The 24,975-nt window shown below is 28.3% G+C and overlaps 1 protein-coding gene across 1 annotated transcript in view; it reads right to left on the bottom strand.

The window, feature by feature from the left end:
- Hml (Hemolectin) overlaps nucleotides 1-24,975 on the bottom strand; it is a gene marked incomplete in the record, with an annotated part of 71,314 nt that overhangs the window by 470 nt on the left and 45,869 nt on the right. Inside the window, 27 exon segments of the mRNA XM_067052784.1 lie at nucleotides 2,179-2,328; nucleotides 2,403-2,517; nucleotides 2,805-2,963; nucleotides 3,218-3,337; nucleotides 3,738-3,935; nucleotides 4,940-5,022; nucleotides 6,045-6,251; nucleotides 6,982-7,086; nucleotides 7,184-7,415; nucleotides 8,199-8,323; nucleotides 8,947-9,118; nucleotides 9,640-9,749; nucleotides 9,831-9,938; nucleotides 10,922-11,234; nucleotides 13,150-13,271; nucleotides 13,352-13,537; nucleotides 14,181-14,383; nucleotides 15,851-16,056; nucleotides 16,965-17,090; nucleotides 17,174-17,301; nucleotides 17,515-17,705; nucleotides 17,823-18,129; nucleotides 18,467-18,674; nucleotides 19,852-19,957; nucleotides 21,895-22,063; nucleotides 23,319-23,466; nucleotides 24,389-24,550. Of these exon segments, the coding sequence (XP_066908885.1) occupies nucleotides 2,179-2,328; nucleotides 2,403-2,517; nucleotides 2,805-2,963; nucleotides 3,218-3,337; nucleotides 3,738-3,935; nucleotides 4,940-5,022; nucleotides 6,045-6,251; nucleotides 6,982-7,086; nucleotides 7,184-7,415; nucleotides 8,199-8,323; nucleotides 8,947-9,118; nucleotides 9,640-9,749; nucleotides 9,831-9,938; nucleotides 10,922-11,234; nucleotides 13,150-13,271; nucleotides 13,352-13,537; nucleotides 14,181-14,383; nucleotides 15,851-16,056; nucleotides 16,965-17,090; nucleotides 17,174-17,301; nucleotides 17,515-17,705; nucleotides 17,823-18,129; nucleotides 18,467-18,674; nucleotides 19,852-19,957; nucleotides 21,895-22,063; nucleotides 23,319-23,466; nucleotides 24,389-24,550 (4,459 nt within the window).

Raw genomic sequence — 24,975 nt, 5'->3', positions numbered from 1 at the left:
AAATAGTCATACATCTTGAAAAGACATTAGTCAAGTTGGTATCAAAAAACTTCAATTTTTATCCATTAGAAGTTTTGCAAGGTAAATAAATTATTATAAGGAGAAGATTGTTAGAGATGTGGTCAGTAGAGTAGAAATTAACACAAATAAATAAATTGTATTTATTCCTTGACCATCTTCGCTCATGGAATCAACAGTCAACATTAAACACATCATAAATGGATAATTGTTTATCAAGAGTGATAATTGGCCCATACTTATAATTCAGAATTGAAGTTTTTCTGTAGATAAGAACTAATTTTTTAAATTGTAAGTTTTCATATTAGTTTTATTAATTTCTAGCCGTAATTGAAATCAGTAATTATGGTACAAGCCATGTAAATATAAGTATATATATATTTTTAATTAGCTAGAAAATCGCAAAAATCAATTCAAAATTCATTCATGTTACTGATTGTTTAGCTATTGAGTCATTTCATATGAGATATATGTTTTTATTAGTTCAGAAATACAAAGTGGGATTTGTGGACTTTAATTACCACCTTTATGTTTACCGATTATAAAGAGTTGTTATTAGTGTTCTTTTTCTTTTTTTTTAATTATATTTACTATCATTCTAATGGATGATCCAAGATGACAATGGAAACACTCAATGTTTGAGTAATTTTTGAGTTTATTAAGTAAATTAATGAGTTTATCTTGGACACTTAGTAGTCCAAGCTGCAAGAAACAGCCTTTTCTCAAAAGGATAATCACAAAAAATGGATTATATATGACAATATGCATCGATCAGGTTGGTGGATAAATACCAACTTTGAATCCCAAAAAATTATTATTGATTTCAGTGTGGTGGTCAGTGGCAGAAATAATTCATTTCTCCTTTTTATTCAGAGATGAAACCATGCATATTACACATCCACATGGTATTACAGTTATATTGAATATTGTATTCATTGAAATAATGCATCAAGAACTTGTCAACAAACAACCTTTATTGATTAATCAGAAAGGACTTATACTCTAACAAAACGCTAGAGCTCATGTTTCACAACAGATAGTGTAGAAACTAAACAAGCTGGGTAATGAAGTCCTTCCATAACTACCTTATCCGCCAGACTTATCTCCAACAGATTTTTATCTGTTCAAAACTTTGGTCAACTTCCTTAGAGATAAAAATTTCGAAAATGATTCTCAGGTCAAAAACACATTTTCTGACTTCATTTCTTCTCAAAACCCTGATTTTTTCAGTTCTGTGATTGAAAAGTTGTTAACATGTTGGAAAAAATGAGGGTTAACATTTTGAATACTTATTTTTTGATTTAAAAAAATTGTTTAACTACATAACCTTTCCTGTGAACAGTGTCTTTTAGATATGAAACAACCCAACATAATTAAATATATTTCTTCTATCTTGTCATTAATATTGTATTCCAAGTTAGATCCTTGTTCAGAAATAGTAGCAAATAAAAGATCTGTTATAAGAACGTCAGTAAAGGATCCTATGCAATGTAAGGTTTTGTAATGAAAGAGAAGTAAAAAAAGTCATAATTTACATGTCTAACCAGCATACTCCACTACTGACATACTACTCTATTTCACTTCTCTTTCTTGTTTGCCTTGAAGAAGTGCTTACAAAGTGGATCTCATTGTCAGCATTATATGTATTAGTTATATGCTTTTTTGTTTCATTTCGACCATCTCAGACAATCTAGATTACTATGGTCCACTATGTCTTAAATATTTTTAAAAAATAACAATTTATTATTCTATGCATCTTCGTGAAAATGAGATTAAATAAAAATATCTATAAACTTATTAAATGTAAATCAAAGTAATTGAGAAAAAACTTTTTGTACCTCATTACAATAATTTTGATTGATATTTAGTAACTTATAAATGAATCATACCATAAATGTAAATCAAAGTAATTGAGAAAAAACTTTTTGTACCTCATTACAATCATTTTGATTGATATTTAGTAACTTATAAATGAATCATACAAAAAAAAAAGAACCACAATAAAGTTGTTTATAATTAACTATAAAACAAAAACTATAAGAATAGTCCTGTAATAGTAGTTACATTACAATAATTTCAACCTAAAATACATATTGCAGAGATAATATACTATTCATTCAGTAAAAATAAATGATGCACTAATTGAACTTTTTTACTTACTCCAATCAAACTCCGTTGACGAATCACAGACACCTTTACAGTGGTTCATGATAATTGGCTCAGTATTGACACAAGGCCCGTGTTCCTCGTTGATGAAATGGATCATCCTTATAGTAGTGTTCAATGGGACAGGTTCAGTAGTACATTCCTCTGTAACAGTCGTACATTATAACAAGATCAAACCAAATTATTAAACAAAATGTGAATGTGGACTCTTAACTTACGCTGGGGTTCAGGCCTGGTTCGATTGCATTGGTTACAGCAACCGTCAGAATATATATCTTCCTTCGGGCAGTCATCTATATCTGGGCAGCTTGGTTTTGATGAAACAACTTGGACCTGCGCATTCAATTCACTAGTCAGTTTAGTCAATCTTCTTTAGGTCAAATTATATTTTAATTAAGAAAAAAGCATCTTTATTTAACACTCGAGTCTTATTAAAATGTAGAAATGGTTTTAGCCACTATTAAATAAAATAAAAACAGATAAACAAAAACAATAGTTAATGACACTTCTAAACAGCATAATTGTAATACCCTATCTAAAAGACCATCTGATAACTAATTTCAATATTATCAATATGATAAAGGATCGTACCTGAACTTATAATATTTCATTTATCTTACCTGGTCATTATTGAGCAGACACGTGAAGGTAGTACAGTTGTCATCTGAGTTCCAGACGCTATTTATCTCATACTGAGTGCTGTTTATAACACAAGCAACAGGCCTACACTCTCCACAGCATAATTTTGATTCAGCCGGGGGTTCAAAATATTTCCATCCCTACCAAATCCATAAAAAATATGTTAGTGAAATAAAATGAAAATTCTTTTTCTTCTGTCTTAGCCCTATATACACTTTCATACCATATATTTTCCTTTTTTGGTTAAAAAAAAAATCTTTGGACAAACAATGCTTAAAAAAATAATATTTGGTTGAAACATAGCAGACTTCCTTTTTTTTTATCATTAACAATAATATTCAACACAAATAGTTTTTGTACTTTTAAATAAATGGTGAAATAAAGCATTACTTGCCTCTTTACAATTCTTATCACATGCCTGTACAGAGTCCTCTTTGATAACTTCGCCATTAGCACCAATAATACAAGTACCATTTCTACAAACGTCCAAGCTGTTTTGCCAACTTTCTCCAACCTGAAATTATATTGTAATGAAATAAATAGCTTGGCGAACATAAGGAAGAAAAGTAAAACTCCCACTAAATAGTAGAAAGCTAAATTGAATTTTCATTCTAAACTAAAATTCTATTTGAAACTAAATAAATAGGATATAAATAACAGTATTTTTATCTTTTTGCTTTGGTTAGTTTGTATACAGTTTAAGTTGGTGGTAATTTATACCATAGTATTTAAAAAAACAAAAATTCTAGCATATTTTTTTCAATAATCGGTAATATTGAAAGATTTATTTTATTACAAAAATTCTACATTTAATTAGTCATTCATTATATCAATTTTGTAAAATTTATTTCAGAAAACAAATAAAAATACACAAATTATATTTCAGAACTACAAAAAACTTCAGTACTTTGTACCTGATAAATTTTATCCTCATGTTTGCAAGCTGTCCTCTTATAGATTGGGCAACATTTGTTGTTTACGTTTACAGATTTATAGATGTAGCTGTCACTTTCTGGGGGAGTCGCACACACCTGGTCCTTACAATCTGCCACTTTACTACCAGGTTTGCACTCGCATGTTCTGCATGGACCATCCTTCCATTCATCTCCAGCCTAAAATGTAAAGAGTTATTTCAATTGATTATTTATATTGATATATCACGGTACTAACTATGTTTGTCATCTGTAATGAATTAATTTTAAGCTAATAAAATACATTTGATTGCTACATAATAATTCACTAACATTTTAAAGCGATTAAAAAAAAATTGATTAGTTTAACAATGCATTTTCTAAAGCTTATTGGATCTTAGTGGGGCCACCGACATTTTATGAATGACAATTCATTTGAAAAGTAATGGATCCAGGATAACATGAGTGTGAAGCTTCATTTCTACATACACATGTTACTCTGTGATGCCAATGAAGAACAAGAAAATTTCCACCTAGACATACATAGAAAAGAGATACCAGGGAAAGTGGATTGCAAACATGAAAGCTGAATATTGTAATATACTAAAAAGAGACAGCATAGGTAAAAGACTCAATCAAGGATTTAAATTGTTATCAGACAGAACTTGAAGTCATTAAAACAGTATAGAGAAACTGAATTGTCGTATGAGTGTTTTTTTTAATTGAACATTAGCCGTTGTCTACTCTAATCCCAAGTATTGTTATTTTACACAGAATTACAAAACACATAATCTTTAAATCAAACAAAAATAGTGATTGGGACAAAAATCTTAGATGAAACAGAAAAACCAATATCAGATTTGAGATGAGCATGAAAAATAATTTTAGGCCAGCTTAATCTAATAAAACATTGTTTAAAAATGTTAAAATGTAAATTATTAAATATTTTAGGAGAACTACAATAAAATTTTGAAAAAATAATTTTTTTTACTTGAAAACTTTATAAAGAAGTAAATTAATCTATTCATCTTTTAATCCATTAAAAACTGAATACTGACTGAGAACTGTACATAAGACGGTTGGTCAAATTTCTTATGACTACATGACAACAAATTAAAACTTTCTTTAGGCTTAGCATCCACTCTGACCATGGAGTATTAGATTCTCAATAACAAAATCATACAATAAATATTGATCATACTAACAGTTTTTAAAACTTTTTTTCCTGTGGCATTTCCTTCACTGTTGCCATTTTCGAACTCATATAGACAATGATCAGCAGGAATTTCTGTAATAAAAAAAGATAATTTATGTTATTGTGGAAAAGGTACATATTAACTGTATAATACATCTATGAAATATATAACTTGGACTAAGTTATCAGCTTAAAAAAAAGGCCTATATATTTAGGCTGTTTCACTTTAATGCAGTGGATTGTCACATATTTAAGACTAGTGATTGTTACTTTCTGCAGGTAACCATGACTAAGCAAAATGGTTCTCTATAGGCTATCACTATCGGATTTAAAACTTGATACCAAAACTGAGTCATGTTTATGCAAATTTAGGCACAATCTTAAATGAAAAGGACCTGGGATTTTTTCATCTATTTGAGTGACCAAAAAATAAATGTTCACAGCTGTGAACAAAAAACAATAATATTTCTTATTAGAAAGAGAGGCTTTCAACTCGTTAACAGCTTGGGTTAACTGATGACCTTCACAAGTGAAAACATTTTTTCAATTTGACAATTCAACTTAAAATAAATTTCTCAGTTTCTGCCAAGCATGACAAGTGATTGTCAACTTTTCTTTAAACATTGATGTTAATCAGTTGACTGATCACTGCAAGAATGAATATCTATAAGTAACTGTGAGATGTGTACAAGCAGGATATTTAAAAATAAAAATAAAAGGAAGATATAGCTGTCTACAATATTAATATTATAAGCACCTCATGTGTATGTTAATTTTTCATTGAAAATGTTTATTTGTATCACTTATTTAGGCAAGGGAAAACATAAATTTTGAAATAAACTAAATAATTTTAGCAGTAAAATGTTTATTTGTCGAAGAAACCTTTAATTTTGAGAAGTGGACATATTACCTTGTGATTGAAAATTCCTTATTTGCACTTTTTTATTATATTTTAAATTTCTTTTGTATTAATACATTTACAAAATTGGGTAAATTATTTATAATCATGAATTCAGTTAAGATTGATTATAATGAAATATTAAATCTATAAAATTGAAAGATTCTATAAATTTAGGGCTAAAATACATTATTCTGGTCAGACATCATTGACTCACCACATTCCATTATAGGGCAACATACACCGTCAGCCTTCTTGACTGGGACATAGAATTCAGGGCAGCTCTTCGTAGGACAGAGTTCAGGCTGGCAAGTTTTGTTTATGAAAGGACAGCACCCGTTGTTGTCCATCAGGGCTACAAATCCTTCTTCTAAGTTTTGGAGCTCACTAGTTATGTTGGCACATTCTTCCTTAGGTTTACACACTGCAAGAATGTAAAATGTTTAATTAACGATAATAATAATGTGTTGTTTATGGACTTCTTTACACTAATTAAAGATGTAGTAAACAGAATGAATAATGAGAGGATAACTTTGATTGATAACTGTTTATCTTTTCTGATTTTTTTTTCAAATTTGTATTCCTAAATTCTCAATTGTCAAGCAAATAACTAACAATCAACAGATAGGCTATTTTGATGAAAGACTATCAAAATACTATGAAGAAACGTATTTATTTGAACTAGGAGCATTAAACAATTATTAATGATCCAAATAAAATAAATATACAGTATTTAAAGTATTTTTTTCATTTTTGTTTTTAATTGTATTCCTAGTTATTCAATATGAAAAGCCATGGAGATAATTAACAGTTAGTTTAATGAAAGACAGTTTTATTTTATTTTTTTGTTCTCAGAGCAATTGAGAACTCTCTTGACAAGTTAATTACACTTAGGTTGAAAGGTAAAACAGACATACTGCAAGTTTTTGAGGAACTAAAAGTGAATAAAATGTTTTTCTTCATTTAAAGTATTTCCACTACACTTTACTAAACCCTTTATCTAAAGTTTCATGACTTTATCAAACAATAGGCAAAATGAAGTCCTTGATATATATATTACTAAAATGATTTGACAATTAGACATAATAAAACAAAAAATTAGAATTTACATAAATATATAAATATAAATAAATATTCTGACAAAAGATACATACCACAAATAAAGTCATTACAGCCATTTTCATCAGCTTCTAGCTTCATAATTTGATCAGGCCCACATTTTAAAGGTTTGGGTGGAGGACAGGTTTCATTCAATGGAACTATTTAAAAAAATTAAAAACAAAAAGTAGTCATAAATTAATTCAGCTCAATTAATATTCTGATTGGTTTTATCTCAGCAATGAGTTTGTAACTCACCACAAATGACCTTGGGGCAGCAGTCAGCCTCAGTCCCTACGACAGTGACTGATTTGAAGCCTCGCTTGCAGATGCTCTCCTGAGGACACTGTATCCTCTCACAGTGGACACTGGTCTTGGTACAGCTGCACTCAGTACATTGGTCAGGATTCCACTTATCACCTGGATAGTGACCTTCGTTGTCACAAGGGGTGCACTTTTCTTCAGGCACACAAGTTCCATTTTTAACAACCTGATTGATTGAACCACAAAATATTAGCCATTTTTAAAATATCTTTTTCTCCAAAACTTAATTGACAAATTTAAATAAATACTGCATTGTTGAACAAATTTCAATGACTAACATTGACCCATGAGCAATAGTAATTTTAACAATATTGTCAAATATTTGTTTACTATGATTAAAAATTAGCAAATTATTTGTACTTCCTAAACTACATCTTAGCCCCTCATATTACTTATTTTAATTTCACTAGTTTTTATTGAATCTATAAGCAATGTATAGAATAGTAATTTTACTATTTTTTAATTACATAAGCAAATCAATAATTTCAATTTCTCTTCCTTGAATTGGATTTTAATTTTTACTTAATAAATGATTTAAATCAATGTTCGAAGTTTTCTCTTTTACACCCTGGATTAACAGGCGATGTCTCAGTTCCTACTATGACAGTATTTCCTTTGTAATATTAACTGTTTCATATCCTCTTCATCCATTAAAGAAAAAAAAATGAATTTTAATGCCCTTCCAAAGCGGATAATTTAACTATTGAATTGTTTAGAGAAAATTTTTTTCTATGTTTAAAACTTATCCATATAATCTTAATCCATATAATAAACCCATTTTTAGGTCAACCATAGAATGCTCTGAAAGATAGTCAAATAGGCTCTTTTTAACTTTTAGTAAATTTTTATTTTTACACAGCACTAAGTTGAGCATGCCATGGTAAAATAAAGAAATTTATAAATCTCTCAATAATACATATATGAAACACTTTACTATTTCTAAAGGTACCTTGTTTGAAGGACAAATACATGTGTCACCCCTGGATGCAAGGCATTTTTCTGGAGATTTCCTGTATAAGTCATAGTTATCGCAAGTCTCAGTACATCCTAAACCACATGCTTCGTAAATAAGGCCTGGGGAAAAAAAAATACTGAGAAACAAGCGACTTTAAATTAGATTAACAAACCTTTCCCCCTCCCCAATAGTTAAAACATTTTTTTTTAAAGCTGTTGATATATGTACTAAATTCAATGGTCACTTTGGAAAGAAAACTTGTCCCATTAATTAGAAAAATAATAAAACAATAAAAATCTCTTAGAAAGAAAAAAATAAACATACTTGAAGGTATGAGAAATACAATGTTGGTAGGTCCAAGCCAAATTTTCTGAGAATTTTGAAAGGAAAGAAATCTATAGTAAATAGAATACAAATATATTGTTTTATTTTTAAACTGCTATTGATAACCTTAATTTTTATTTCTTCTCTTTTAGTAATTCAAATCATTCTCTAACTCAAACAATCTAAGTTTTAAATAGTTTACATTAGAGAGAATGTACTTCATTCATTAATAAGAACTTTTCTTTTTTCTTATACCTGACCATTTCCAAAGTGTCCTCTGATATTGAATTATTAACTATATAAAAATAATTGACTATTTTATTTTAAAATAACTTGGTATCATGCACATTATGCTTAATCTACATTGAGGGTGTCCACAATTTCTTAAGAGATATAAGTATTGAATAGTACTCCTCACCTGGAGGACATGCAAACGGACAAATCTCTGAACTCCTCCATTTAAGGCATACTCCTTCATCCTGACATTCCCGAGCATAGGCTTCCAGTTCGCGGCAAACACTAGTAGCTCCATTACAAAGAGCTTTATGGCAGTTGGCAATGAATACAGCAGGATCAACAACTGGATGACACTACAAACAAAAAGATCAACTTTATAGTGGCCGTTATAGATAAGTGAAATTATATTACAATTGAATATGAAAATGATTACTAGCAAATATTAAAAATTTTACTAAAGAAATTAGTACTTTCATGATCACCACTCTGTAGTAAAAAGGCATTGAGTTCAACAATGAATATGTTACATAGTTTATGGAGTTTAATTTTGTGCATTCAATTATTGGTTATAAAAGATGATGCTGATGAATTGTCTGATTTAGATACATCTGTGTAGATTATAAAGGCTATTTGGGGAGATCAAGAATAGTTTTAGGACATTGATAGGTCCAGGGTGGATGGACATTTTCAGATTTGTTAATTGCTATCATTTCGAGAACTTAATTTTAAATGAGCAAAAGATTTTTAATTTAGATTTTAATATTTCCTTACCAAGTACTGAAGCCAAAACCCTTCATAGGTTATAAGAGGTAGGCTCATGATTCTTTTTTAATAATTTAAAAAAAAAAAGAAGATAATTTAGAATTAAACAAACCTTTCCAAAAAGTACTCCTTCCATCAATAACAGGCAATCATCTTTATCTGGAGGAGGTGGAAGGCAATCGGGGAACACCTCAGAGGAGCATTTGTCTTCCTTATCCAAAACTTAATAGGAAAAACATTAAAATGTATTATATCATATTAACACATGAAAAATGGAAAACACTAGAAAAAAAAAATGCATACTTGGTGGTAAATCCTTGAGCAACCAGCTTTGGCCAAAATTGTTGACATTGTCAGTTATTGTTCCATTACTAGTAGTTAGGTCATCGGTTTCATTTACATTGCATTTACCTACAAAACGAATTGTATCTATAACTATCTCGTTGATGATTAAATCTACAATCTATAAATTATAACATCCTTAGTTTGTTTACAACAATATTGAAATGTTTTTAGATAAATTCTTTTTCCTTAATCTATGTATTTATATTAATCAATTAGTAGTTAATATTAGCAGCCGATGACAATTTTCAATAAATTATGATATTCCTTTTTTTTTAATATATTTAATTTAAATCAAATTCAATTGATCATCTGTGCAGTACAGTGGTTAATCTTGATGCCTAAAATTTTGATCTATATATATAAATATGTAATAATGTATGATATATATGCATCTAATTAAACTAACTTCAATTATGTCTGGATATTTAATGACTCTCAGGATATAAAAGGACTCTATCATGAGATATTTAGGTATTTCAATTGAATTTTTAAAACTATTCTAATCCAATGCTACTAATAGAACTGAAGAATAAGAGAATTACTGAAACTTTGAAGGAAGGACCTGGTCAAGAGCGATGTAACCAACCACTGAATCGCAAACTGATAGCAGATGGGCCGAGGTGCAGATAATTCATTGAGGTGATCCTAGACACAAGGTTTGAGGTTTACAGAGTTAGAGACTATAATTTATCATTCTAGAGTATTTCATTTCTCTGGAAATCCATTCCTTCATCCTTACACTGCTCTAATCGCCTTACTGATTTTGAATCCTTCCTATTCAATCATCATCATATCCACGCAACTACACTAGTATTGTGAATAGTTTTTTCTATAGTCCCAATTTGTGAATATACGTTCTTTGTATTATTTTTTTTTCTTTCTATAGAATTTATTACTATTAACTGATGGGATCCAAAACTCACCTTTTAATAATTGCCTTTATATTCTAAACGACCTTGTCAAGATAAAAAATGAATAATATGATTTCTTCACTAACTTAAATCATAATTTAGAAAAAAAACATATTTATACTTTCAAAACCTACTTACCACATAATCCTCTGGTCCTATTTGCATAAAAATGAGAAGGTAATTTTAATTTAAAATTTCGGCCACCATAAAGTAGTTCAAAATCTAATTGAATGGTAGGAAGTTGGATCAAGATGCCCTTTCCAAACATTTCACTGACAGAAACCCATTTTTCTTTTTGTGGCAATGTTACAAGTTCTTCGTTTATTTTTACAGATATGGTTTTGTCCTTGTTATTGATTGCTTGGACAGAGTAATCCTTGTACAGTATGGAGATTATTTTAAGGCATATATCACTTGGGTGGTCTTCACAGGGTCCATTCGTTATCAAAACCTATTAAATTATAAATATATTTTTAAAATGATAATGGGTTAATAAATTTAGTTAATTTTTATTGTTTTAAATTACGTTTTTATCATATCTTAGAACTAAAAAATGTAGCAGTACATATAAATATTATTTCAGATTATCAAAAAATTTGAAAGATATAAGATTTCTTTAGAAAAAAAATTATGTGACTTGAAATTGCGGTAATAAGATTTATTACATGTACAATCTCCATTAAATAGGTAGAGTGTAAAAAATCTTTGAATTTGGAATTTTTTATTGAATACATATTTTATCCAAATATCAGGACAAGCACAATAGATTATGAATAGTAACGGCATTTTTCAATAAAATGAAATTTTCATTTTAAAAAAATCTGCTTACTAATAGTGGTTTACCTATAAATAATTCACTGCTGAAAAAATTTAAAATTAACAATTATCTAATTGTACAAAAAATGATTTTAAAATCATCAGGCAGATTTCTTATTATTCCAATAAAACAATTATTCAATTTCTTGGAGATTTTTAAATTTACTGAATTGAGAAGTAAAATGTTTAATATTAAAAATGAAAATATACCTTTCATGATAGTAACTAAATAAGAAGAATTAAAAAAAGAAAGACCAAAATTATAGATGCAAACTATAAATATACTTTTATATATTTTTAGTGCAAACTTTTTAGTGAACAAATATTTTTAGTGAATTCATTCTTACATGACTTGAGTACAACCAATTTGAATATTTTTACTGACATGGCTTAATACCTCCAAATTTCTTTAACAAATATATTAATTTTAAAATATACTTTAAGATCAGCCAGTGGCATAACCAGGATTTCATTTTAAGCATCAACTATTAAGTTTTTAAAAAACTCACCCCAAATAGAGAAAATGCATAACATAAAATTTTTTTAGTAAATGTATACTTTATATTTCTTATAGGTTTGTTTTTGTTTTTCAGAAATTGTCTTTGATCAAATGAGGGGTTGACCTACATTTGAGTTTTATCTAGGAAAATTTAAGTTCGACCAAACTCAGAGTTTTTAAGTTATCTCATAGTTTATTTTAATTTCAACTTTCATGATGGGAGACTAAATAGGTTTTATATAATTAAATGAAAATGATTCACTAAAGGTTAGATGTTTTGGAGAAAGAAAATATGATAAAAAAATTTGATCGAAACGAGGAACAAAGATAATAGCTTCAAGAATAATGGTATATTTACTCTGAGATTTAAGAACAAAAACAAGGGTTACATTAAACCAAAATAGAAGAATACATGTTTTTAATGGTACCTAATTTAAGCACATTTGTTCCTATTTAATAGATGTATTTAAAATTTTTAAACTGATTTCTTATTAGTGGTTTGATTTTTTACTCCTTCATATTTTGTACTTAACAATTATTTTTAAAATGGATGATTGACTTGAATTTTTGGATGACCTATATTTGAGTAAATACAGTATAATTTATGAAATAATATAAAATATTAGATTAATGATTTATTATATTGATTGTTTGCGAGTGGTTTATTTTATTATTAACACAAACACACTTGATCCAATTTTATGATCAATGTTTATTTAAAAAAACATTCCAATATTTCGGCCCTCAGGCCATTCTCAAGGAGACATCCTTACATATTGATGCCATATATTCTTTAAAATGTTTCTTACAAAGGCAGTTAACCTGCAAGGCCTGAGGGTCGAAACGTTAGAGTGTTTTTTGAAATAAATGTTGAGAGTAAAATTGGATCAAGTGTGTTTGTGTTAATAATAACATAAAATAGGTTTATGTAAATTTTGTTATCAAATAAGAATAAGTAAAAATATTTTGGGATTTAAGAGGGGGAAGGAGAGGGCCTGAACCCCCCTCGGGCTACACCACTGAGGCGATCGGTTATGTGCTAATTAGTTACCTTAAACTGAGGACCTAAAGATCCATCTGTTTCTGCTAAAACATGGGTGCAATTACCAGCATAAGTATAATCAATCTTATCAAAAGTAACAAATCTCGAGCCACTATATCCTTCACAGACACCTACAAATGTCAAAATATTACAAAATTTCATAAATTAACACAAAATCAACAATCTTATAAATAAATGAATTAAATCTTACAATCTCTACACTCTGCTGGTCTGACACACTCCTCATATCTCCTTACGTAGCCATCTGGACAATAACAACCAGGGAAACACTCATTTGTTTCAGGGCAAGCGTCAGGTGTCATCAATTCTGCGCAACATGGCTCACATGTATGCTTGTAGCATTCCTTGAATACCAATCCCGGTGGGCAAGATGCAGCTGTTAGAAACACAGATCCAGCTTATAAGTAATGAGCATGAAAAGTTTTCACTTGAATTTCAAACAGTATTTAGGAAAAAAAAATCTTTGATTTTGTTTAACCCTTTAAGTGCCAATTTTGTTCATAGTATTTGCCAATAATGGTATATTGTATATGAAATAGTAAGAAACCATGGCATAAATATTAAATAATAAGAAGCCACTACATATGCAATAGCTACCATAATTATAGCACATCATACAAATACTATAAACAATATCATTGTTCAGTATTAAAAGGGTTAAGAAGTTAATTAAATAGAGGAATTGAGAGAAATGGAAATCTCCTCTTCTTGAGTATAATATATTGCAATATAAAAAAGTAGCAACTTCTTTCACTCATATGGATGTTTATTTTTAATTTAAAGTTATGATAATTGTTGATTTAAACAATTTAAAAATTAAATAAAACTAAAGCTTCAAGAAAAATGTATCTCTACTAAATACTTATGATAGAAACATCGAACTCATAAAATTCAGCCTAACAACAGAATGTATCTCAATACATTTTCTAAACAACTATGAAAGGTTGAACATTTGTCTTCAAAATTAATAACATACATACATGAGTGATCGATTAATAATTAAAAAAGAAACATCTTACGACAGTCATTCTGTATCCGCCATTGTGTGAGGTCAATATCGGGAAGAGCATCTTGGCATTCAGTGACAGCTTTGAGTATAGCATCGCACCTGCATGATTCTGTGTTGTTATTGTTCTCAGAGCAGAGGCAGATTGCTTCAACGCATTGTGAATGAATCTTATCCAAATTCAGTACAGTACCACAACGGCTCAGTGGATCCTCTCTGCCATGAAACATAGAATAATTAATTATCATGATTAAAAAATATTTGTATACTAGATCTGTAAAAACAAAACCAGAATATGCCATAGCTGGTGCTAGTTCCCCATGTTTTCTGTCAAAACATGTTATTGGTGCCATTCTCTAATTTTGACAAATGATAAAAAGATTTTAAACTCAAAACAATAAAAATTCCATATAATTGTATATTTTTAATAGTGTTAATCTTTACTTTAATCCCTGAAAACAACGATTTGCAGGCAGCTTTTCCTATTATTTCATATGCATTAATTGAATGTTGGTTTAGAATTAGATTCGTTGATTATTTTTAATTATTCTGCCCCCAAGGTTCACAAGAAAAATCACAGTGCCTTGTTTTGGTTGCAGCATTTGATTTTGATTTAATTTATAACATTTAATCTTCAAAAACATCTGCATCAATACAGTGCCTTTATCTTACTCTGGAAACTCTTCAAGAACACATTGCATTTCCAAATTTGTAGGAATTCAATAAAATTTCATAAGGACATATTTGACATTTATGATAACCTGGTTGTGTTCACAGTTTGGGTCTCAAAACCTCTCTGAAGGTAGCCGTGTGAAAGTTCCCCAAGTCTGGAGTCTAAAAATAATTGCTTATTTTTAGAAGAACCTAACTTGAAAGAAATAACTAATACTTGGAATCGAATTAAGTAGGTTAGAATTATTTTTATTCGGTTTCCAGCAATATCGTTCCGAATTAAGCAATTTCTTAAGGTTCGAGTGTGTTAAGTTCACTTCTGATTTAATTAGCTTATTTATAATTCTTTAGACATATCACTCACATTTTTGCTGTCAGAAATGTACTGTACAATACATTATTAAATCACATAATAGAACACTGCCGAGTTAATTTCCCTCAAGCATTTCCTTAATCAAATATTAAGCAGAGTTCTTGGCGAATTGCCAATTATTTTGAAAAGCATAAAATGTAAACACTTCAGCAATTTGCTGCAAAAATAACTTGAAAAATTTACTTAATTTAATCACTTAAATTTCATAAAGTAGTAAACTAAAGCAAATATGGGCGAATCTAGCTACTACTCAATAAAAGAAGACTTCATATTTGCTTAAAAAAATAAAAAATTATATAATAGATTTTTCTGAAAGTTTTCTCATTTTTAAAACTCATATTATTATTTTCTCTCACCTCCAATACATTACACAATGTTTACCTCAACCCCTAATCCTCTTTGTAAGCCATAAAATTGTTTGTAATTTACCATTGTTGAATTTGAATGAAAAATAAATAATAATATATACATATGTATTAGCACGATGAGATAAATTTAATAACTATTTTTGATGTTTGCACACCTTAATTTTCAATTTTTCTCACTGTGGAACTGAATTTTTAGCATTGGTTCTTCTTACAACAATAAGTCACATAAATATCAAGTAGAAAAAATATCTATCTAAAAATTGCAATTACCTGATAGCTTTACACATTTCAAAGGCCTCTTTTTGAAGATGGACCGGACAGACTTTTGTCTCACATTCCACACTGTCGCCCCAGCTGTTCCCAAAGTCGATACTTGTCTTTGCTAAATCACCATTTGGTTTCTGTTTATCATTTGCAGGATTATCATCTAACAGACCACATAAGCCATCCACTTCTCCTTTCTTTGTCCCAGGAACCTTAAAATACGAGTATTTATAGTACAGTTATAATAAAAACTGGATTACAGAAAAACAAGGAGGAATGTTCTCTCAGTACTCATTTTATATTCATTTTTTAATGTAAAAAAATGCTTGTTTTCTATATTCAAATTTCTCATGGGTTATAAGGTCAGCTTTAGTTTTACTGCATTTTATTAATTTTAGATTAATTTTTAAGAAAATATTGGAAGATTTTCCTATTTTAAGAAATAGATTGTATGAAAATAGTCCTGGTGGTAGTCCAGAAAGTTACAAAATCGTAAAAAATTAACTATTTATTGGTAATCAATGTTTCACTCCACTTTTCAGAGCTGAGTATAAGAAGTTCGTTACAAATAAAGTTTATTTTTTTACTATTTGGTACCTTTCTGGACCATCACCAGGACTATCTTCCTACAATAAAATATTGATATATGAAATTTATTTTAAGTGAAAATACATTAACAAATAAAATATTAATTTGGGTAAAGTTGATCTGAAATATAACCTTAAGAAAATTTATATACCAACTTCAAAAGAAAGAGATTTTATTGAATTAAATCACTAAAAGAATTTGTTTGGAAACTAGATAGCCAACTAAATTTTTCACACTTATGAAAATTAAAAAAATTTTGGAAAAATGTTTGCATATAACAGTATTAATGAAAGGATCCAACAGTTGGTAAGTTGATCTGAAATATAACCTTAAGAAAATTTATATACCTACTTCAAAAGAAAGAGATTTTATTGAATTAAATCACTAAAAGAATTTGTTTGGAAACCAGATAGCCAACTAAATTTTTCACACTTATGAAAATTAAAAAACTTTTTGCATATAACGGTATTAATGAAAGGATCTAACAGAAATGTAGAAAGAAGAAGTAAAAATATAAGTATTGTTTACTTACGACAACTTTAATATTAGCATGAGAGTCCCAAATAATTGAGAAACCTAAACTGCTGCTGAATATTATAAACTTATTGTTTACTTGTTTTATAGTAAATTCTTCGGTCTGGGCACCAATTTTTTGCATCTGTAAAAAATAAATGACATTTTAATTTTAATATAGTTCAAATAGAATAACCAACTATAATGCAATATAGAAAATTAATTCACCTGTGGAATCGTATATGCATATCCATCGAAGACTATGCTCTGATCTGTATACAGAATGATATTATGGCTATCATACCTGATCACCAGGTATTTGCTACAAGGTCCAATGAAAGGGCACTGTTTTACCACTAAAAGAATTAATTAATTTGATTATATATGTAGGAAATTATACTAAAATAACTGAATATATTAACAATTATAGAAACTAGACTAAAAAATTTTGTGTAAGAAAAAAAAAGTAATAATATTTAAATATCATATGGCCTTTAATATTTACTGTACTAAATATTTAGCAGTTCTTGCTAAAATACTTTAAAGTATTTAAAATTTGAAAAACTTACATCTTACATCCCATTCACCTTCAAGCCTGTCCCTCGCAATCGTATGGTTGCAAATGTCATATTTATATTCTGTCCCATCAAATGTTTTAAATGTTCTTCCAGTGACCTTACAAATTTTATCTGGAGGCACAAAGCAATCAAACTGATCACATTCTCCTTCTTTTTTGGCTTTAATAACAATCAATTTCGAACTAAAAAAAAAATCAATAGTAACATGGTATATTAATACATATCATTAACCACAATTACTTTTACTCTTTATTTTAATGTTGGAGAGAAAAACAAACCAATAAGAAAGTGTGGCTTACCCAGGAGGACACTCTGTTGGTTTTTCGAGGCAGGTACAAATGTACTGATCACAAACCGGTGCTTCTGCCACTTTGATAGACTCTTCTCGGTTTGTCTTGATTCCTTTGTGCTGTTTGCGTTTGTGACCTAATCCTTTATAGCCATATCCTTTTCTAGATCTAGCATTTCCTTTAAAATAGGATCCCCATTTGGATTTACTTCCAAAAGGTGACCAGAAAGGTGCTACCTTTTGAGGCTCAACAACTTTTTCCAATTTCGATCCAGGACCACATATTGGAGGAGGTGGGCATGGTTTCACCGTTGTCACTGTAAATAATGAGTCAGTAAAATCTTTTCACCCCTCATAATTTTTATATATCAGGTTAAAATCATTAATACCCAGAATGAGTTGAATGAATGAATAAAACTTAATTAAATATTTTGTAATTAAAAGATAAATATGAAAATAACAGTTTATCTGACTCAAAGCAATCAATATTTTTTTAATGATTAATATTAATTAATAAAGATAATTAAATGGACTTTTCTTCACTTCTTTACAACAGTTAAACCAAATTTTAATGAATATATTTGTCAACTTGATTAAAAATTATTTAAATATTAATTAAATCATTCTATCTAAGTAAACTTTCTTTGCACTAACCTTCAGTGCTAGGAAGTTCTGTAGTAGGAGTCGTAATAGTCCTAGGAGAGGGTTTTTCACAATTAAGTTCATCATCACCACAATCTAAGATCCCATCACACCAAAGTGTTTCATTGATACAAATGTTTGAAGTTGGGCAAAGTTTAGTCTTCTCTGGACATGGCTTACAAGTACATTCACAGGTAGATGTCAAGGCTTTCTTCAAACCCTAGGTTAAATAATAAAACACATTCAATAACTGAAAGTTAAAAACTCATAGTTCCTCTTAAAACCCCCAAAATACTCCCAATGTCACAAAAAAAGATTTTAAAAAAATAGTAAGTTGTAATGAACATTCTTGTATATGAGAAATTTCAGTACATGTAATTCATAATTTTTTCTTCACAAAACATAATTCGCATTTTTTTTGTATTCATCTTTACTATGTTTCAAACCCATTATGACAGTCATACTTGCCCCAGTTTTATTCAATAATCAAACATATTGTCTTCTTTTTAAAAAAAAATGTTTAACATAATCTTTCATACAAATATGATATTTAATTTGTCATTTAAATCTAATCCAATAATATAAGATATTCTTGTGCAGTATACAAATATACACAAAACAGTATCGAAAAATTGTTCTGAATATTATTTCAGAACGCATTAAAAATAATGAAAATATCAACTCATACAATCCAAACTTAGTCCTACTTTTCAATAAATTAATATTGTATTATCCATCATGCCGTTTATTTGATTTAAATTTCTGAATGATTCACCATACATTTCATTCTATACACAAACAAAAATGTAAAAAGATATAAATAAAAATATAAATTACATAAATATTATATCTTATTGGGAGGGGAATGATTATTTATTTTTTATGGTAAACTGAGTGCACCTATTTTTTTTTCAAATTGTATGGAGCATTTTTAATTTCTTAAAACTCTTTAAAAAATTTTTTTTAAATTGTTACTTCCTGTGAGAATGGTTTGTATATGTATTAAATAAAAAACTTAGTATGTCTGATAAGCCTGAAGATCCACATTTTAAAAACTCAAATTTATTTGTTTCAAGACAATTCAAGTGATGTCAAAAAAGTAAAGATGATTGTTTTATACAATGGTACAAAAAATCATGGTCATAAGTTATAGAACAGAACAAGATGAATTATTTCACCAAGACATCAAAATAATAAAAAAGACTGCATCCCAATTTCATTGAATCAACCCATGGGCAATAAAATTTTAAATTTTAAATGTATAAACTATATAAAATATTAATAGCATTATAAATTATATTTGATTAATATATTAATTATATTTATACTTAACTATATTAAATGCATGCAGTTATAATAAAAAGTTCAAATATAATTATTCGAATATAAAAATTCACCTCACTGCATGGTGGACATTCTTTTTCCTTACACTGTGAGATTCCATTTAGTGTGCAAGTGCACTGGTCACATTGCTCATTATCGTATGTTGTACCAACAGCATATCTGTAAACCAATCATTTAATAAAATTTGCATTAATAACTATAAGATCAAACCCAATAATTAATAAATTCAGAGAATCATTTGTAATTACTGAAGTATAATCATTACAAAAGTCCTAAAAGTTTTCTATAGTTTCTTAAAATTATTTAATTCTCGATTAGATCTACGCTTCAATAAATTTAAATGATTCTTGATAATTCAAGACTAACAGGATTGTAGCAATATATGCAAGAATTCTTGAAAATTGTGAATTAAATGAAAAGAAGTTTTTTGAATGACATTGAACAATAAGAATTTATTTCTGTCATGAAAGCCAATGGGCGGAGTGTCTAATATAAATCAGCCAAATGCTTCTAACAGCCTACTGAATGAAAAAGATGACAGATGACAGATGACAGATGATCTCATGAAAAAATAATAGAAAAAAATTTATTAATCTACATTTAAAGTTTCACCATTTTTTAGATGAAACCTCTTTACCGAGCTTTTTTTATTAACTACAATGCAATGGAGGAAGTATTTACTCGGTTTTAAGAGACTTGACTAACTTATAGATTAACCTTAATGGTGATAAACTTAATATGCTTATACAATGAGGAAAAAAGCAATCACATAAAATATCATCTTATACTTTATAATCTTTATTTTTAATTCAGAATCTTTAATTTATTCAGAACTTTTGTTACTGTAAGATAAAAACATTTTGAATTCATAAAATTTTTTGAATGACATTGAATAATAAGACTTTATTTTTGTTATGAAAACCAATGTGCGGAGTGTCTAATATAAATCAGCCAAATGCTTCTCACAGCCTACTGAATGAAAAAGACGACAGATGATTTCATGAAAAATAATAGAAAAAAAAATTATTAATCTACATTTAAAGTTACACCATTTTTGAGATGAAACCTCCTTACCAAGCTTTTCATATTAACTACAATGCAATGGAGAAAGTATTTACTCGGTTTTAAGAGACTTGACTAACTTATAGATTAACCCTAATGGTGATAAACTTGATACGCTTATACAATGGAGGGAAAAAAGCAATCTCATAAAATATCATCTTATACTTTATGATCTTTATTTTTATTGAACTTTTGTTACTGTAAGATATAAACATTTTGAATTCATAGGATTAAGTTTTCTTTCATAATTGCGAAAAAATCTAATAAGAAACTACTTTTTTTTCATTTTCAGAAAAAAAAAATACTACTACATCTGCAGATTTGGGAATATTTTTAACAGAAATATGATGAAAAAATTAATAAAAATAATGTATCGTAGCTCCAATATTCCACTTTATGAAGTGCCCGAAGTGCAATAATGATGTTTAAAATACAAAATGAAGTGAATCCTTTAATTTTGAAGACACCAAAATGTATTTTCCAGTCTTTTATAACTTTATAATTACTATAAATAAGAGAATAAAAAAGTATGAGTTATTAGCAAACCCAAATTTTTCATTTTACTTTAGCCGCATATGTCTTCTATAGCTCTTCTATTATTCTTCAATTAGGTTTTTATAGTTTTAAAATATAAATAAATGCATGCAAATATATATTTGTCATTGGTTATTGAAAATTTATTTATAAGTTTATTTTTAGTTTTCTTAAAACTAAAAATTCATAAAGTAATGAAAAATACATAATATTTAAAGGTTTAACAATAAGACTGTTCAATAATAGCCTATGAGAAAAAAATAACAATACACATGTCACTTTAAAGTGGTTTGAAGATAAGGAATGAATTTACACTTTTTTAATCCATTATATTAAACTACAGTAGAGCCACTGTTAAACGGCCACCTCGGTACTGGACACTGTCTTTTTTTTTTCATACTAGTCTGGTAAAAAGGAAGGATGGTTAATGCATGCACCAATTAATGAGGGTTCTACTTTATTTCCCAACTATGAAAAAATAAATCATAAACAAATCTTACGTCATGAAGCCAACAACACAAGGACATTGTGCTCTTACACCGCATTGCTCTCCATCCCACCACAATGTTGGCTGGCAAGGACATATTTTAGAAGAAAGGGTTACACCAGGGCAAACACTACAGTCCTCTCTTACTGTTGTTGGTACAGAAATTGTTGTTGGCAGTATTGCTAAATCATAATTAAATATGAATATTATAAAATATTTTTACATTATGGATATGATGAAAATATTTTAAGTATGAACACTGTTGCCATGAATAAAATATTGACATTGGTAAAAACACAATAACAAGAATGAAAAACTTATCTTATAAAATTAGATCATTGTTCTATTACATTTTATGAGCTCGTATGAAAAGAAGGGTGTAAATATTATATTTTTGTCATAATTAAAGTTTTAGTTGTATTAGAATTGAAAAATTTAAGATTTGTACTATAGTTTTAAGTAAATAATTGTTATTAAAGTTCTATCAATGGATAGATTGTCAACATGTCTGTATCATGCCATAGTATAACTAACATCAAATTTACTTGTTGTATTTATTTTTAATAAAGTTGTAAAAATCAATAAATAAATTTTTTTAAAAAGTTAATAATTATTTACAACTTTTAGATTATTGGATTAAATTCTTTTTTCTTAATTTAAAATTCAATCGATTTGTATTATCACAAAAATAATTTTGAAGTGAGACATCTTTACTGATGTTCTACAACTGGGATACAACATAAGAAAACAAATTATATGGGAGTAAATTAATTTCATAAAGCGAGGGTGAAACGGAAGTGGTGAGGGGGCGGCAACACTGGTTTGTCACAATACAATATAAAACATTTCCCTGCAAGAAACAACTTTGGGGAATGGCTGTTCTATTGTAATTATTATTATTATGGGACTAATATTTTCTGCCTTAAGCTATAAGAGGGAATGCATGATCATTATTAATAAAATTTTAACACATTATTTAGTTTTTGGAAGTTTCACTTCAGTCGGCCAGTCACAAGTCTACCACAATTAATTTTTTATGCATACTTTTCTTAACTAGTGACGCATCTGACAAATTATACTATAGACTGAAGTTAATTTGTAATAACTCTAACAACTTTAGGTAAGTCTGTAGGACGATCTCAGCAAAGAAAGTAATCACAGTCTTTGGGCCTTTATTTGGAATACCTTCAATTCCAAATAAAAAAAAAAATTTGTTTTGTAAGATGTGTCACTATTCAAGAAAAGCAGTGATAGGCTGCATTTTTTCATGAACAAAAACATTTTTCAGATGTATTTTAACACTTTATTATATTAAAAAATATTTTCCTAACCCTGCTAGGATTAACGGAGTATAATCACCAAAAATATGTTATTTAAAAATAAGCAGCATATAACATAACAATATATACCATAAAATAAATAATTAATGACACTTACGATATGGTTCATAACAACCAAGCATTTGAGCCCTCAGTGCAATTGAATTATGCCATTCAACTGGAACTATCCTAATGTATCTTCCTCTTATTGGCACTGGAAATATATTTGTTTTTGTATTTGTATTATCTTGGTTTCCATAGAATAACTAAAACAAAAATAATCATTTCAATTACTAAATTGCTGGAAAAAAAAATGACATAAAATTAAAGTAAATTAATATTTTGAAGATAAGGGATAAATTAAAAAAAAAAAAAAAAAAAAAGAAAGAAAGAATCCAAATTTTTAAAATAATTAAGATTTTATTCTTTCAGCAGAGAAGAAGCTTCTCTTATGTTTGAACTCAAATCATAACTTAAGGAGCCAACTATTTAAATAATTGCAAGGAATATCTTCGTTTTTATATGATTAAATAATTTTGAAATTGTTATAAGAACTAAACAAGTGAATCACTAATTAGAAAAAATATCAAAACCCAATAAATTAGGAAATGAAACTTGTCTAATCCCATCATATTAAATACAAATATACTTGTTTATTTCAGTATAAAATACATATTAATAACAAAAAAATGTTTTAAATACAGCCTTGAAAATGAAATGATATCTCACGAGATATAAAGCAAAGTTAGTATCTGGGGCATTCACCCAAACAACTATCCTGACCCCTTTTTGTTATCTGTTTCTGTACAGAGCTAATAGCCGAGTGAGTTGAGGTGTCACCTTTCATGTATGCAATGGCACCAATTAATTCCGGCTTGGGCAGATTGATTTTTTTTGTGATAGCCTCATGGAATGGAAACTAAATCCTCCTACTCTGGTTAGAATAGATTGGTACACCCCTCTTCTTCATATGTCAGAAATGAAAAATTAGAGGATAAAAAAAAAACACAGAACCTCTTCTTTTGGATCCAGGGGACTCTGAAATATAAAGATCTACAAAAAACATGAAATTTAAAAATTAACCCAATTACAATACCTTTCTTAAATAACTACTTCTTGAAACTGTGAGTAAAGTGATACATTCTCATTCCTGTTAAAAATAATAATAATTTGCAATAATAATCTTACCTTCTTGGTACCATCTGTGTTGGGGACGGGAGACCAGTCTTTTTCATCAGGACTGTAGAGAATATAATAAGTCATAACCCAAGATGGAACAACTTTACTTAGTTTGAAGCCTCCACCTGAGGTCATTATGCCGGTCAGAGTACGCTCTCCGAGGAAATCAAACTGTAAAAATACAGCAAGCACATTAAAAACAAAATATAACTGTCTTCAAAATAAAGATGTACTAATTGAATAATTAAAAAAAATAGGTCATTAAATAGTAAATTATTGAAAAAGCTTTTCTGTTTTATAATAACAAAGCATTTTTTCAAAAGATATGAGTCTGATACATTATAAATAATAAATAAATTTTAAACATGAATGAGGCGACAAAAAATGATTAAACCATATCCCTTTTGGTTTTAATACATATATAAATAATATAAAATATTTTCGGATGTATATTGCGGTGTTATTTGTATTTTATATTATTTTTCTGTATGATAAATAACATAACAAAATTAATTTTATTGTATTACTCTAGCATTTCAACATCAATAAAATAAAGATAAAAATTCTATATATGTATGTATAGTTGACCGTAAAAA

This window comes from Halyomorpha halys, unplaced genomic scaffold (genome assembly GCF_000696795.3).
Source record: "Halyomorpha halys isolate HHAL.00 unplaced genomic scaffold, Hhal_1.1 Scaffold209.1, whole genome shotgun sequence".
NCBI classification, from domain to species: domain Eukaryota; kingdom Metazoa; phylum Arthropoda; class Insecta; order Hemiptera; family Pentatomidae; genus Halyomorpha; species Halyomorpha halys.
The sequence above is the reverse complement of the archived record's forward strand: the minus strand, read 5'-3'. Positions and strand labels throughout refer to the sequence as shown.